The following is a 16,360-nucleotide window of genomic DNA, read 5'->3' as shown; positions in this document are numbered from 1 at the left end:
TATAGGTAATTTTCCATTTTGGATCTTATTATAGTTTCCATAAGTTTACATATAATAGAAGTCAGGCTTATTAGTCTGTAGTTACCTGGTTCGGTTTTGTCTCCCTTTGTGGATCGGTATTATGTTTACTATTTTCCAGTCTGTCGGTACAACCCCTGTGTCAAGAGACTGTTGCATGATCTTGGTTAGCGGTTTGTAAATAACTTCTTTCATTTCTTTGAGTACTATTGGGAGGATCTCATCCGGCCCAGGGGATTTGTTTATTTTAAGAGCTCCTAGTCCCTTTAACACTTCTGCCTCTGTTATGCTAAAGTTATTTAAAACTGGATAGGAACAGGTCGACATGTGGGGCATGTTGTCTGTGTCCTCCTTTGTAAAAACCTGTGAAAAGTAATCATTTAATATATTTGCTATTTTTTTTTCTTCGTCTATGATTTTGCCATTTGTGTCTCTTAGACATTTAACCTCCTCTTTGAATGTCCTCTTTCTGTTATAATATTGGAAAAACATTTTGGAATTGGTTTTAGCCCCCTTAGCAATATTGATTTCTCTCTCTCTCTTGGCCTTTCTAACTTCCTTTTTGACTTGTGTTTGCAGTTCTAAGTACTCTTTCTGTGTACTTTGTTTTTGGTCCCTTTTAAACGCTCTGTAAAGTGCCTTTTTTCGCTGAATATTTTTTTTAATTGATCTATTAAACCATTTTGGCCATTTTGTTTTAGATTTAGAGTTGTCTACTTTTGGGATGTAATTGTTTTGTGCATCTGTATTACATTTTTAAAAAACAGCCATCCTTTTTCTGTGGATGTTCTCTCTATTTTACTCCAATCTACTTCTGTTAGTCTCTGTTTCATACCTTCATAGTTTGCTTTTCTAAAATTGTAAACCTTAGCTTTAGTCATTACTTTTGGGGTTTTAAAAAATACTTCAAATTAGATCATTTTGTGGTCTGAGTTTGCCAATGGCTCTCTGACCTCTGTTTTAGTTAATCTGTCTTCATTATTTGAAAAGACTAAATCAAGGCATGCCTCCCCTCTAGTCAGTGCCTTGACAAATTGCATTAGGAAGCAGTCATTTGTCATTTCCACCATTTCAATTTCGTCCGTCGTGCTCCCCACCGGGTTTTCCCATTTTATACGGGGGAAGTTGAAATCCCCCATTAGTATGGCTTCTCCTTTTCTACACACATTTCAAATGTCATTGTATAACAGATTATTTTGCTCAGCGTCTGAATTTGGCGGTCTATAGCATGCGCCTATTATTATGCCCTTTGAATTTTTGTCCATTATTCGGACCCATATTGATTCGGCGTTGTTTTCTTTGTCCAGATTTAACACCTGGGCTTCAAGACTATTTCTTATGTATAGCGCTACCCCTCCGCCTCTTCTGTCCTGCCTGTCTTTCCTATACAGTGTGTACCCACTAATATTATATTCGTCTCCATCACTCTCAGACAACCAAGTTCTGTAACACCTATCACATCGTAGTTACTTGTTAGTGCAGTTTGGTGCTCTTACACAAAAAGGTTGGCGACCCCTGCTCTAGAGCGATGTAGTCTGGCTATAAATTTACAGTGTCTGTTGAGTTGTACACATTCTTTAATAGCAACTAGATGCTACAACAGTCCTGGAGGAAGGAAAGAAAAGTCCACTGTATGAAGTATTAAATATTAATTTACTGGCTCAAGCACATAACTCTGTCTTTTTAATATAAACTCAATGTTTTCTGATGTGTGATTGTATAAACACCCCCACACGCAGGGGGTACTATCAAAACAACTACATTCACTTTGTGACGTGATCCCGATAGAAGCAAAAAATTAAAAAATTCTTTTTCCAAACCTGTCAAAAATATACACTACCAGTCAAAAGTTTTAGAACACCTCCATTTTTCCAGTTTTTATTGAAATTTACGCAGTTTAATGTCTCAATGTACTCTGAAATTAAAGCATAGAACAAATAAACAATTGGAGATAAAAAAAGAAATCATGGAATCGTTTTGTTTAACAAAATTTGCAGATATAACTGCCGAACACACTCGTGGCATTCTTTCTACAATGGAAATCAAATATTGTTCGGAAAGTTCTTCCCAACACTGTTGCAGAAGTTCCCACAAATGTGTTGCACTTGTAGGTTGCTTTGCTTTCACCCTTCCTGTCCAGTTCATCCCAAACCAGCTCGATGGGGTTTAAGTCTGGAGACTGTGCTGGCCATTCCATGATTTGAAGCCTACCGTCTTGTTCTTTTCTTCTAAGGTAGTTCTGACATAGCCTGGAGGTATGTTTTGGGTCATTATCTTGCTGTAGGATGAACCCCTGACCAACTAGGCGTATACCAGAGGGTATTGCATGGCGCTGCAAAATGCTGTGGTAGCAGTTTTGGTTCAGGGTGCCACTCACTCTGTGCAAGTCGCCGACTCTGGATCCAGCAAAAGAGCCCCAGACCATCACGCTTCCTCCTCCATGTTTGACAGTTGGTGTCACACACCGAGGAACCATCCTTTCGCCTACTCGACGGCGTACAAAAACCCTGCGTGATGAACCGAAGATTGCAAATATTGATTCATCGGTCCATAAGACCTTCTTCCAGTCTTCAGTAGTCCACTGGCGGTGCTTCATGGCCCAGGCAAGCCACTTTTTCTTATTTTGCCATCTTAGCAATGGCTTTCTTACTGCCACTCGACCTGTCAAACCTGCAGCTCGAAGTCTTCTCTTCACAGTTGAAACTGAGACTTGCTTACTTCGACCAGTGTGCTTGTGAGCCGCCTATCACGCAAGCTGTTGACTCTCAGAAAATTGTCTTCTGATTCTGTTGTGGCTTTGGGTCTGCCAGACCTCTTCCTGTCAGAGTTCCCTCCAGTTTCCAAGTGCCTTTTGATGGTGTAGGAAACTGTACTCACTGACACCTTGGCTTTCTTTGCAATTTCTCTAAAGGAAAGACCTACACTTTTAAGGGTTAAAATGGTCTGTCTGTCTTCCTTTGTTAATTGCCTTTTTCTCGCCATTATGAGAGCAATATACTACTTCCTGCAGTACAATACTGTCCAAATAATGCTTAAGAGGGTGTAGTAACACAGTCTGTTCCAACACTGCTTTTATACAGACAGAGGGTTGGTAAGTAATCAACAAAAGTTGGGACACCTGTAGGAATTGTTAGCATCAACTTTCAAGGCTTAATTTACTTCCATTGCTGCAGAACAGCTGTAAGTTGTTAACCCATTACTTGTTCCCTGAAAAAGGCCTTTTTGTATAACTCGGAAATGTACATTATTTTTCAGTTTTTGGTAACCTAAACTTTTTTTTTTAACCTCTGGCAGTTTACCGCTTACCTTTGTACCATTTCAGGTTATTCACTGGACTTGAACTGCTTAAATTTCAATAAAAAATGGAAAAATGGGGGTGTTCTAAAACTTTTGACCGGTAGTGTATGTTTAATACTTCCTGCTTACACTTGTAGTTTAGTGTTCTTGAAAGCTTCTTTCCTTAACCCTTAGTATTTAGGTCCACATTACCTCCTGCTGTTGTGTTTAATGCATTTCTGTTTTCTGTTGCCATGTGATGGCAAGACTAATGAAGTACAGCTGAATCAAAGCTAGTCAGAAAAAAAAAAAATTACAACCTTTGGACATTTTTGTGTTATCAAACTGTGACAGGTAAATAGCTGTTTTTGGCTACCACTGCAGATGTCAATACAGGCAGAACCAACACTGCAGCAAACTGTAGCTGACTGTCACCCCCCTCTGAAAAAATATATCACATCTCTCATTAGGATTCTCTGAAAATTAATACATTTAAGGTTCCGGGCAGATTTCTTGTGCTGCCATTTAAGCAAAGAACAATGTAAGTGCTAGGAGTGACATCCTGTGGACTGTCATGATACTGAAACTGCTATCACACAAATGGGCAATGCATAATTATTTATTTATTTGTTTATTTATTTATTTGGCAGACACCTTTATCAAAGGCAACTTATAGGTGTTACAGGGCAGTACGATATTACAATGATTAATATTTAAGTACAGTTTACAGTAAGTGCAAATAATAAGAGAAGGAGCGGGCACGGGAGAATGGAGAGAAAGCATGACCAGTCGGCCAGTATAATAAGCATGACTCAACTGTCACACCGCATGCTCTATCTGTTCAGAATCCACTTCTCCATGGAACATTTGCCAGACAGAGACAGGACACTCTTCACACTGATACAAATATTTTGAACTATAAAAGCAATGTTCTAGTTACTTCTGCAGTAGCTAATTGTTTGTCTATAAAATAAAACAGGACAAAAGTAAAGGGAAAAAACTGCAGAAGCATTTTTGCAAAGCCATTCAAATAATGCGATACATGGCTTATGTTATACGTGAATAAAAGTTCCCAGAAATTGTGCCACTTACACACACAGTACAGCGTTCACTGGTTTGTGTTCAATAAAAAAATACTGGGAAGTTTCTTGGCTAGGTTTCATTCATCAGCTGTTTTAAGGAATGCTTCAGGACTGTTTTTATTAAGTTGGATGTTCATTAAACCTTTTCTCAAATTAGCTGACAATCTCTCCAGGCTGCCAGAAAACTACCCAAAGCAACCCTTCTAAAAAATAACATCAAGGTACTAGCTAGGATCAGGTAAAGGAAAACACATGCTCTACTATCACTGTCTGCATGTAGCGGTGTAGCTGTGCTCCGGGCAGTCTCTGGAGAAATTTTCAACAAATGAATTTGCTGTAGCTATTACCAGAAAACCAGTACGTATAAATAGCCACTAAATGTAGAGGACATTAGAACATTATAACCCTTATTATAAAACAAAATGAATAATGTTTTCTTGGTTACTGTGGGCCATGTTCATATAAAGACTGTGTTAAGGACTGTTTTTTGGTTTTTGTTTTGCTACTGTAGCCACCAAATGCAGTAAAGTTAAAGACACAATCAACCACACAAAGTAAAAAAAAAAAAAAAAAGAAATGACAGCGAGTAATATACAGTATTGCATTAATAAAATAATTATATTATAATTAGTATATGTAACTTGATTATACTGTACTACTACTAAAGTAATACAAAATGTTTTATTTCTTAAAAACTAATTGTATAACAGTTTTGCTAATTCCTGATGTAACTCTATAAAATTAATATTCAAATTCCCTTGAAAAGTCCCTTTTTTTCAAAATGATCACAGTAGGTTTAATAGCCAACATTATTTGGATTACTTTAGCTATTGTGAAGGTAGGGGGCTTGTTGTGGGTTAATGAGACTGTTGCTCATCACTGCTCACTGCCTGGAGGGTTGAAGCTGTGTGGGGTGGTGGTGTTGGCTCCACAGTCTACAAACTCATAGGTATCAAGGGACAGCTCTTCTGAGCGGGCCAGGTATGAAGCAGTAATCGACCCCCTGTGCAGGACGGAAAAAGAGGTACGTTCAGAAATTGTTTAAAAATCTACTCAGTCTGCTACAATTATGTATTTTTAAGACACAAGTTTAATACAAAATCAATTTGTTGTATTTTGACTGCCTTCTTCACAGAAGCCCGGCTATGTAATACAATCTATTTGACACTTACTGAATATGAAAAAACATAGTGTGAATCTTGATTGAAGACATTGTGCAGTAATTGCTGTAAAAATACAAAAAAAGTGTTTAGCAAATTAAATGCTAAGATCATTCACACACTTTGAGAACATGCAACTGCCACAGCTATTACTACTGTAACATGTAATTAGCCATCAAAAAAGTTTTATTCTAAAAATAAAAATAAACAAATCTGTACAAGGGAATTAACAGTGAGCAGTTTATGATATTGTATCTATACACAGTATATACATAGAATATGTTAAATGGCACTAACCTGGTAAGAGTAAATGCATTAACAATCTGACTTTATGTGTACTTTTTTTTAACTGTTATTTTTCTTGTACAAAAGTATTAAACTGCACCAGGCAACATGACAAACTGTGTCAGAGATCCTGAGTTTAAAAGTTCACCAGAAGGGGGCACTGTTTCATGATTAATAAACAAGGGGAAGTTCCAAAGCCTTTACTCCACTAGCACCATTTTATCTGAAAAGAGTACACCCTTTAATGTTACAAAACTACTACTTAAAAATAAATAAGAGCCCTTGAATGACATTCCTAAGATATTTTGGTAACGCTTTATATTGCATGGCATAAATTAATATTAAATAGATATGCAATTGCATATTAATTAATGTTAAATTAATATTTAATAGATATGCAATAGCTGGTTTCTTGCTAAATGTTAACCAAATGTCGATTGAAAATGTAATTGCATATCACGTCCATTTATATTATGTTTTGTTACCCTTGAAAATATGTAATAATTTCCCATTGTTTACATGTTTTTAAATGAAAATACAGTTAATCTTATTTACATGTTAATGGAAAGTAACAAGGAATAATTGAACGTAAATTTAATATGCAATTGCATATCTATTAAATATTATTTGAACATTAATTTAATATGCAATTGCATATCTATTTAATATAAATTTATGCCACGCAATATAACGCGTTACCGATATTTCTTTCAGGTTTTGTAAATTCAATAGGTGTTTTTCTCTGTGGCAGGAGAAAAGCCCTGCTGGTGTAAATAGAGTGTGGGGTAATGTAAGGTTGGCAGGGATGGGGTTAAAACTGTCCCTACCAACAATCACAGGTGTGGCCATTCTCCAATTAGGTAACTAAGTGCTAACTGGAGAATGGCCATTTGTATATAAGGGAGGAGTGATCCTTTGTTTGGTGGAGGGTGTTCTAACCTGTGTTTGTAATTATAGTGAAGGCGAATGCCCAGTCTATATTAAGTATTCTTGTTTTATTTAAATCTTTATTTTGGCCCTCGTGCTCTGTTTATTTGTTCCTGTGTTTTGTTTGTTCGATTTGTGTCTATTGAACATGCGCAACAGCGCTTCACTGTGGCTTCTGACACCAAGTCTCTAATTCCTGCCAGTAACATCTTGGGTTGTGACGCCTGTTACATTCTCCTTTTAGAAAGAATGGTTATGTTAATGATTAAAGTTTTATATCTTCAGCATGATCATATAAAGTGACTGATTCAACACTTTGGAGGTAAACAGCATGCTTGGCTTTATAGCCAACAGTGTTAAGTACAAATCAAAGAAGGTTAAGATGAGGTTGTATAATGCTCTGGTGAGACCGCACTTACTGTACTGGGTCCAGTTCTGGTCACCACAGTACCAAAGGGACACTGTGGCCCTGGAGTCCAAAGAAGAGCAACCAGACTAATCCCAGGGCTTAAATGAATGAGCTACAAAGAAAGGCTGAATGAACTGAAGCTATTTAGCAGAGAACAAAGATAAATTAGTGGAGACTTGATCTTTAAAATCTTAAAAGTAGTTGCCATAGTTAACCTTATCCAATACATGAGGGAAGGAGACACTTCTGTACATAGTGAATGGGTTACCGAGCCATGTTGTTGGCACTAGGATCTTTTAAGACCCGACTTGACAAACTTCAGAGATCAGTCAGCTACTAGGAACCAGACCAGCACTGATGAGCTGAATGGCCTCCTCTCATACATTTTCTTTTGTTCTTATATTTTTTATTGGTCGAACAGGAAAAGAGAATGACATTTTGTATTACCGATATTCTATTAACTGGTCTTTTACTTGTCTGACTAAAGGGATTCTTAATTTCATGTTTAACCTATTTCATGAGGAAGTTGGATAGGGGGAACAAAAAATGAGAGGAGGAGACCCTTTATGACTGCTGAACTGACACTCCTGTAAGCTCTCGTAAGCACTGTATGAACTAGAGGAGGCCATTCGGCAAATCTATGCTCATCCGTTTCCTAGTGCTTGATTGATCTCAAAATTTTAGGTCTTAAAGGATCCCAGTGATTCAGCATCAATAACAGTGCTAGGTAACCCTCTGTGCAAAGCAGTGCTCGAAGTAAGCTTTTTATTTTAGGCACCAGCAGGCTCCTATTTTTTTCTTTATGGTAGCCAGAAAAAGAAAATGGTTGCCCATAACTGCATTGAAATTTATTAAATATAAATAAAAAACTATTGTTCAAAATAATATAATATTAATGTATACATTTTTAACTTAAACAATAATGTGCACCTCTAAGTATGTTTTATTTCCATATACAGCACCCACTCGATATATCGCGGGTGTCAGGGTCCAATATAAAGGTGCTATATATAGGCGCGACCTATATATATATATATATATATATATATATATATATATATATATATATATATATTATAGCGAGAGACCCATAAAAAAACAAACAGGCTAATAACAAATACTGTACAACCACTTCCTCGTTTTATCGGGGGCGTCAGGGTCCAGTATAAATCCTCTACGCAACCTGCTTTTTCATATAAAAAGCAGCACACCGTTTTAATTCGTACAGCGGAGGGTAATTGCTTCTCATCATCTTGAGTCCAATTAATTTCATGATTCTTCCTGTCCTTTCTCAAGTGCACAACCCCGCTGCATTGAAAGAATCCATTCACAACATAGGAGGTGTTGCTAGGGAGCTGACGTCACTGCCTTGTGACTTTTGCTAGTGCATTGCTGCCACACGTGAACACCTTGTTGGCTAAAATAAAAACCGCTTCAGCAAATATATATTTAATTTGCTTTGTGTTTTTGTGCAATACGTGTGTATTTGATAACAGTACGATATTAATGCTCTGTTATTAATTGTTTTGTATATTGTTGTTTGTGGTGTGCAGTACGAAATAAAACGAACAGTAATTCTTAGTGCCTATGTATATTGCAGCTAAGGAATACGCAGTTAGACAGTAAAAATGGGGAGCCAACTCCAGGACCACGATATAGCCGAATCCGCAGTATAGCGAGGGGCGATATAACGAGGGGTGGGTGTATATGCAATACTTTTGCAAATTTGTTTCTCTGCACTGAAAAAAACAAGTTTTTTTTTTTTTTTTTTTTTTTTAAACGCAGTCCAAGGTAATAGTGAACAGTAATTTCGTTACTATGCTTGCTTACGGTAGCTGCTGTACATTACCCCAGATTCGTTAACTAATCATTTGAACTGTTGGCACCATGATGGCTGAAACCTCATGTGAGCTTTTGGTTGAACACATTCACAACACGAAAACTCCAAAGTCATGGGGTTAAAATTTGAACTGTGTTCTTCTGTAATTTCTGACTCATTCGCTTCGTTTGTATTGCTGCTGCTTAGAGATACTGGTGTAACTTTATTTGTCTTTGAAATAAAAGACAGTATTTTTTGCTGTCTGTTTGATGACATTTTATTAATCTTCTAATAGGTTTGCATGGACATCCGGGTAAGTTGGTGCACACGCACATAGCCTCGGAGCCGCTGAAAACAAACTGTCACACAGTGTTTCCATTTGTAATTGACGTGCTTTTAATTGTAACTACCGTACATTGTATAAGTCATTTTCCCAAAATGACAATGAGTTGTGTGGTTGTGGGATGCCACTACCACGACTGTATGAAAGACAAGCGGCTATCATGTTTTTAATTGCCAAAGTGGCGCTTAAATTTTAAGCCTAGATGACGAGAAAAGTGTCTGGCTGCTGTACATCGGCAGCTGCCAAGATGGATCTCAAGAACCAGCTGCAGCGAACATGTTCATGGTAAACATAGCTGTACTTACAGTATAAGTTACAGTAATACTCACAATTACAATTATAATTTATACACAGACAAATCTAAAATATAATAACCACAATACTGTAATACTTTAGAAGTGCAGAGATGGGTTTTATCAAGACGCAGATACATGATTGTATATTATTATTATTATTATTATTATTATTATTATTATTATTATTATTATTATTATTATTAAAGCTGGGATTTATTCACAGATACTGTTTATTTTATTTTATTTATTTATTTTTTAATGCCCGTGACTTGCAATATATGTGATTTTTTTCTGACGTGCCTGATTTTTCACTGAAGTGAAAGCACTCAACTTTACCAACGCGACTCGTGTCAGGCGCTCCATAAAGCCAGGAAACCTCTCAATGTACAACATGCTGTATCAGAAATAATATGTAAATAAACAAACAAACAAACAAACAAACAACTTCTACAAGGTTAGAAGAAAAAAGATGAATTGTTGTTAAACTTTATTTTCAAAAGGTATGCAAAATCTGCATTATTTTATTTTATTCATTGTATTTGCTGTCCTGTAATGCCGGGACGAAAACATGCCGAAAATAAAACAAACGTTTCTGATTGTACAGTAGTTGTAGGCTGTGAAGCTTACCTGTTTACATAATTAAATACTTGCACATGAAGTGATCAGTTTGCCACTTCCATTTAAACTGATGTAGTGAAAATCGTAATAAAAATATTTAGATGCATTTTCTTTTTTTTTTTTTTTTATGTGTCTAGAGATTCCGCATACAGCAACATAACGATCTGTATGGATAGATGCGCCTGTGACGTAGGCACTAAAAAGCCGTATTATGTTTAACATGGGCCCAAAGGTATTTTAATAATAATAATAATACAAAAATACAAATTGATATTAAATATTGAGAAACGTGCATATGTTTTTTTTTTTAAAAATACAGCACAAAGTAAAAATATTTAGTTGCCAAAAGAAAAAAAAAACGGTCACCATGGCCACTAAAATGGTTGCTACTTTGAGTGGAGGCTGTGTGGTCCAGTGGTTAAAGAAAAGGGCTTCTAACCAGGAGGTCCCCGGTTCAAATCCCACCTCAGCCACTGACTCATTGTGTGACCCTGAACAAGTCACTTAACCTCCTTGTGCTCCGTCTTTCGGTTGAGACGTATTTGTAAGTGACCTGCAGCTGATGCATAGTTCACACACCCTAGTCTCTGTAAATCGCCTTGGATAAAGGCGTCTGCTAAATAAACTAATAATAACATGTCGATGTATACAGTGTGAAATCAGTCTTTATTTAAAAATAGTTTTGCATGAAACAATCATTCAAATTGGACTTTATTCAGGACAATACCGATTTCAGGAATTCATTTATTTTTACTACAATTATATATATATATATATATATTTAATTTAGAGTGACCAATTATTATTTTTATTTATTTTTCCCCCTAATTGGAAATGTCCAATTATGTTTTTTCTCCTCACCGCAGCAGGTCCCACACAGCACAGACATTCTCAGGGCGTGTGAGCATCCTCCGATCTCACAAACCTAAAGCCAGAATCGCTTTTACGCCGAGCAATCCAGAGCAGAGGTGGGCAGACTACTAATCCCAGTGTCTAGCCAGTAGGGTCCCTGACTGTTTCCCATCCCCCACCTGGGAAGGTCAGAGCCAATGTGACGGCCCCTTCGGAGTCCCCAGCAAAGTTCTGCCTCTTTGCATAGCCCAGATGCAAACTGCCACGGTCCAAGCGGTATAACTCATCCTGCACTCCCAGCGACAGCACTTTAACTGGATGAGCCACTCAGGGACTCTCTTAAAATTGCATTAAGAGAGCCTTCACACTTTATCAATTGGGGGTGGAGTTCACATCATCCAGTGATTTAAGTATGTGAATCAAAATTAATTTCAACATTGAGGGCTTTGAGAAAGACTTCTAGCTGAAATGTTTGTCATTGAATTATTAAAATGTGAATTATAAAGTTTCTGCAACATAGATTGGAAGTTCATGCATCAGTTTATATTACACATGTTAACAGTTTGATTTGGCATCTAATGACAGAAAATGGCAAACAGGATGCACATTATGTACAAAGAGGTGAAGTTTTTAGGTGAAAACATTAAGCGCTTTTGCAGAAAACCACCCCAGTGCAGTACGTTTTATAAAGAAAAAAGAAACAAGAACAGTAAGTGCTTACTGAATTCCAGGATCATTGACTTGGATTCCAACTGTATAAGAAAACTGTAAAAACAAAACAGAAATAAATAATAAAAGTTATAATGTGGAACTACAGCACAGTAGATTCTTACTAATCTAGACCCAGACAGTCCAACTAACATATAAACTAAGCCACACAATTTACTGAAATGCTTTCTGATAGCAGCTGTATGAACTTTGATACAGAAACATTTATAAGTGTCTCATGTGGGTTTATGATTTTATAAGGAAATGTAAAGTAGTATTAAAACAAAGAGCCGACAAGGCATTTTTATAGTATAGTACACTGAAGTACACTGAACAGGGTCCTGTATCAACAGGGTTCAGGATTGGAGTAAGTCTACTTTAAAAGAAACTAGACCACTTCTACCTTGTGAGAACTTATGATGGTTCAACAAAACAGAACACACACAAAGAAAAATCAGAATGGGAGTTCTAATAGGAAACTAACTTAAGATGGCTTAATTATTACAGTACTTGCATTCCAAGACCACTTGGCTTTTTTATTTCTGTACTGTTTGCTTGAGGGGCTATAGTGCAATGTGTGAAGTAAACATGCGAGATACTGTTATATTTGTATAAAAATAACAAAGAAAAGTGACAAGGTAAATGTGAGGGATGAAACACCATGTTTAATGAATGGCCTCATTTTTTGTCCAGAGCTCTTCCTGTTGTACAAAATAAATCTTGGTTTACTCTCCATCTCCTGGACTAATAGTTCCTTTAATTTTCTCTGCCATGCACATGTATTCAGTACACAGGTCTCAAATGTTCAGCTTTGAAAGAAACACGTGTACCGTGACACCCTCAAATTTAAGACGCAACCCAAATTTACCACCCTCAATTTGAGGGAAAAAATATCAAATAAATCTGTATTTATAAAGGTATAACCTCAATTAAGCTGTTGTATCGTACAAAACTGACATAAGAACATAACAACATAAGAAAGTTTACAAACGAGAGGAGGCCATTCAGCCCATCTTGCTCGTTTGGTTGTTAGTAGCTTATTGATCCCAGAATCTCATCAAGCAGCTTCTTGAAGGATCCCAGGGTGTCAGCTTCAACAACATTACTGGGGAGTTGGTTCCAGACCCTCACAATTCTCTGTGTAAAAAAGTGCCTCTTATTTTCTGTTCTGAATGCCCCTTTATCTAATCTCCACTATACTGTACTCAAATTTAACACTAGAACGATCAAGGTGATCTGTTTTTGGAATTTAAATTTAAATTGCTGTGCGTGTGTCATACCTATTCTGACCAGACACAGTCAAATTGACCGACACATATAAAATATTATAACAATTAAATGTTGCAGTATTATTTGTGTTTATGAGTTGGGAATTGCAGCTGTATTGGTTTGATTATATCAGTCTACATTCCTCAATTGAGCAGTCTTGACATTTCTATTACCCATCAATGGTAGGACAGCAGTGTGGAGTAGTGGTCAGGGCTCTGGACTCCTGACCGGAGGGTTGTGTGTTCAATCCCAGGTGAGGGACACTGCTGCTGTACTCTTGAGCAAGATACTTTACCTAGATTGCTCCAGTAAAACCCCAACTGTATAAATGGGTAATTGTATGTAAAAAATAATGTAATTGTATGTAAAAATAATGTGATATCTTGTAACAATTGTAAGTCACCCTGGATAAGGGCGTCTGCTAAGAAATAAATAATAATAATCAATCAGCCTTGACAGCTCACGGCACCAGGCTGTCTGTCTGCACCGGTACTATAAGTCACTCATTTTTTTAAGAAATTCATTGCTTCCCCAATACACATTGCAAATGGATCGCTGGACAGCAAAGCAATGTTTGGAATTACTGCAAACTTTACCAAACAAGATTCTGATGCAGCAAAGATGGGCAATGCGGTAAGTGTCTGTGTGATTTGTGCCAGCACTTAGACTTTGTAAACAATTGTAAATGAAGCCCATTCTGTTCAAATGTTTATTTATTCATGTCATTTAGATTATATTATGTCTGTATATAAACACATAGCTTGTGTATATGCCCGTTGCTATGTAGGAAACCATTTATTTTAGAAAACTGACATTTACATTGTTTCAGTCGTACAGTTTTGTATGTATATGATATATTTTCAAATATTTGTTTATTTCATTTTACAATGCTTTATATGACGTTCCTGAATAAAACTATGACTTATATTCAATTGTTTGTCCTTTCATTATTATATTTATGTTATATTTAACATGCCGGTCAAATTGACCAGTCATGGTTAAATAATGGTTAAAAAAGTGTGTCTTAAATTCGAAGGAATACTGTATTTTCGTTTTAAAACATGATATCTGGTACAACACTAGGTTAAAGAATTATCTGTTTACTCTGTTTTAGGCATTTTAATGTTACTAACTAAACTGAAATGTGTTTTTCACTTGGAGGGTGAAATTGTCCCCACCTTTTCACTTTCCCCATCAGTAACCAACAAGCTGCTTCCCCTATTGACTGAACATGCTCTCTGCCAGGAACATGAAGACACTGTTAGGGTGAAATGACCGAGGAGGTAAAGCAGTACTAGACTCCTTGAAGGCAAAGCGATCTTTCTTTAACCTAGTGTAGTACCAGATGTCGGGTTTTAAAATGACAATAGAAGCTTGCTATAACCCAGTGGTGCGCAAACTTTTTATGTGATGCCCCCCCCCCGATGATACAGATATCAAAACTTAACTTTATATTTTAACGGATTTAATGTAAATTGCATATTTTTTCCTAGATTTAACCACAAAAAGTCCAGATTTAGCTAAATACATAAGTGTATCACAAATTCAACATTTTACACTTAGTGAGTGAACACATTAACTATTTTTTTAAACTTGGCAAGTCAACATTTGGCTTTCCAAAAAATAAATTTGTGAAAAAATACATCTTTTTTTTTTTTAACTTGGTGATTCAACATTTACCTAACAGATACATCTGAAAAACATTATCGTTCAGCAATTAAATCAAAAAAAGAAATCTGAAAAAATAAATGTATTTTGCCAGCTACTGGTACATCTGAAGCGAACATGCAAGCCCACGCTCATTGACGTGTTTGAATTGGCATTCCTGTAGGGCTGCTTACACTCCGACCTTTAAGAATGTGTTTGTTAACATTTTTGTATTTAGCTCAATCTGGAATTTTTTTGGTTTAATCTAGGAAGAAATATGCGATTTACATTAAATCTGTGAAAAAAACTCCTGTTACATTAGTGCTTTTTTTACACTTGTCGCCCCATACATGGCAGCCTTCATTTCGGCTCTGTTCACTGCAGTTTCACTGACACTCGGCACTTCAAACATCATTTCCATCCTGTCCTTGAGTGATCGTCAATGGCTCATTTGAAAGGTAACAACTTGGACTAATTAGCGGTCGTTTATGTATTTATTTAAAATGTTCTATCCTTTTTAAAAAAAAAAAAGTTTACAGAACTGCCCCTTTAGTCATAGTCGCGGCCCCCTTATTGACTCCGCACCCCCCCACTTTGCACACCACTGCTATAACCCATGCTTCTTTAAAAACATAAGAACATAAGAACATAAGAAAGTTTACAAACGAGAGGAGGCCATTCAACCCATCTTGCTCGTTTGGTTGTTAGTAGCTTATTGATCCCAGAATCTCATCAAGCAGCTTCTTGAAGGATCCCAGGGTGTCAGCTTCAACAACATTACTGGGGAGTTGGTTCCAGACCCTCACAATTCTCTGTGTAAAAAAGTGCCTCCTATTTTCTGTTCTGAATGCCCCTTTATCTAATCTCCATTTATGACCCCTGGTCCTTTTTTCTTTTTTCAAGTCAAAGAAGTCCCCCGGGTTGACATTGTCTATACCTTTTAGGATTTTGAATGTTTGAATCAGATCTCCGCGTAGTCTCCTTTGTTCAAGACTGAATAGATTCAATTCTTTTAGCCTGTCTGCATACGACATGCCTTTTAAACCCGGGATAATTCTGGTTGCTCTTCTTTGCACTCTTTCTAGAGCAGCAATATCCTTTTTGTAACGAGGTGACCAGAACTGAACACAATATTCTAGGTGAGGTCTTACTAATGCATTGTAGAGTTTTAACATTACTTCCCTTGATTTAAATTCAACACTTCTCACAATATATCCAAGCATCTTGTTAGCCTTTTTTATAGCTTCCCCACATTGTATAGATGAAGACATTTCTGAGTCAACATAAACTCCTAGGTCTTTTTCATAGTTCCCTTCTTCAATTTCACTATCTCCCATATGATATTTATAATGCACATTTTTATTGCCCGCATGCAATACTTTACACTTTTCTCTATTAAATTTCATTTGCCATGTGTCTGCCCAATTTTGAATGCTGTCTAGATCATTTTGAATGACCTTTGCTGCTTCAACAGTGTCTGCCACTCCTCCTATTTTTGTGTCGTCTGCAAATTTAACGAGTTTGCTTACTATATCAGAGTCTAAATCATTAATGTAGATTAGGAATAGCAGAGGACCTAGTACTGATCCCTGTGGTACACCACTGGTTACCTCACTCCATTTCGAGGTTTCTCCTCTAATCAGTACTTACT

At 36.7% G+C, this 16,360-nt stretch overlaps 1 protein-coding gene across 3 annotated transcripts in view; it reads right to left on the bottom strand.

Annotated features, from left to right (window-relative positions):
• Positions 1-3,909: 3,909 nt before the first annotated feature.
• LOC117433220 (transmembrane protein 106B-like) overlaps positions 3,910-16,360 on the bottom strand; it is a 72,078-nt gene continuing 59,627 nt past the window's right edge. For 2 of the 3 annotated variants that reach the window (XM_034055296.3, XM_059006695.1), the window contains 3 exons: positions 11,807-11,850; positions 5,549-5,602; positions 3,910-5,379 (listed from right to left, as the gene is read on the bottom strand). In XM_034055296.3, coding sequence (XP_033911187.1) covers positions 5,253-5,379; positions 5,549-5,602; positions 11,807-11,850 — 225 coding nt within the window. In that variant the 3' untranslated portion in view covers positions 3,910-5,252. The remainder of the gene's footprint in view (positions 5,380-5,548; positions 5,603-11,806; positions 11,851-16,360) is intronic. The other variant, XM_059006696.1, reaches the window with a different exon arrangement.

Source organism: Acipenser ruthenus, chromosome 33 (assembly GCF_902713425.1).
Source record: "Acipenser ruthenus chromosome 33, fAciRut3.2 maternal haplotype, whole genome shotgun sequence".
Taxonomy (NCBI): Eukaryota; Metazoa; Chordata; class Actinopteri; order Acipenseriformes; family Acipenseridae; genus Acipenser; species Acipenser ruthenus.
Note: the sequence above shows the minus strand (reverse complement) of the source record. Positions and strands in the feature narration are given on the sequence as shown.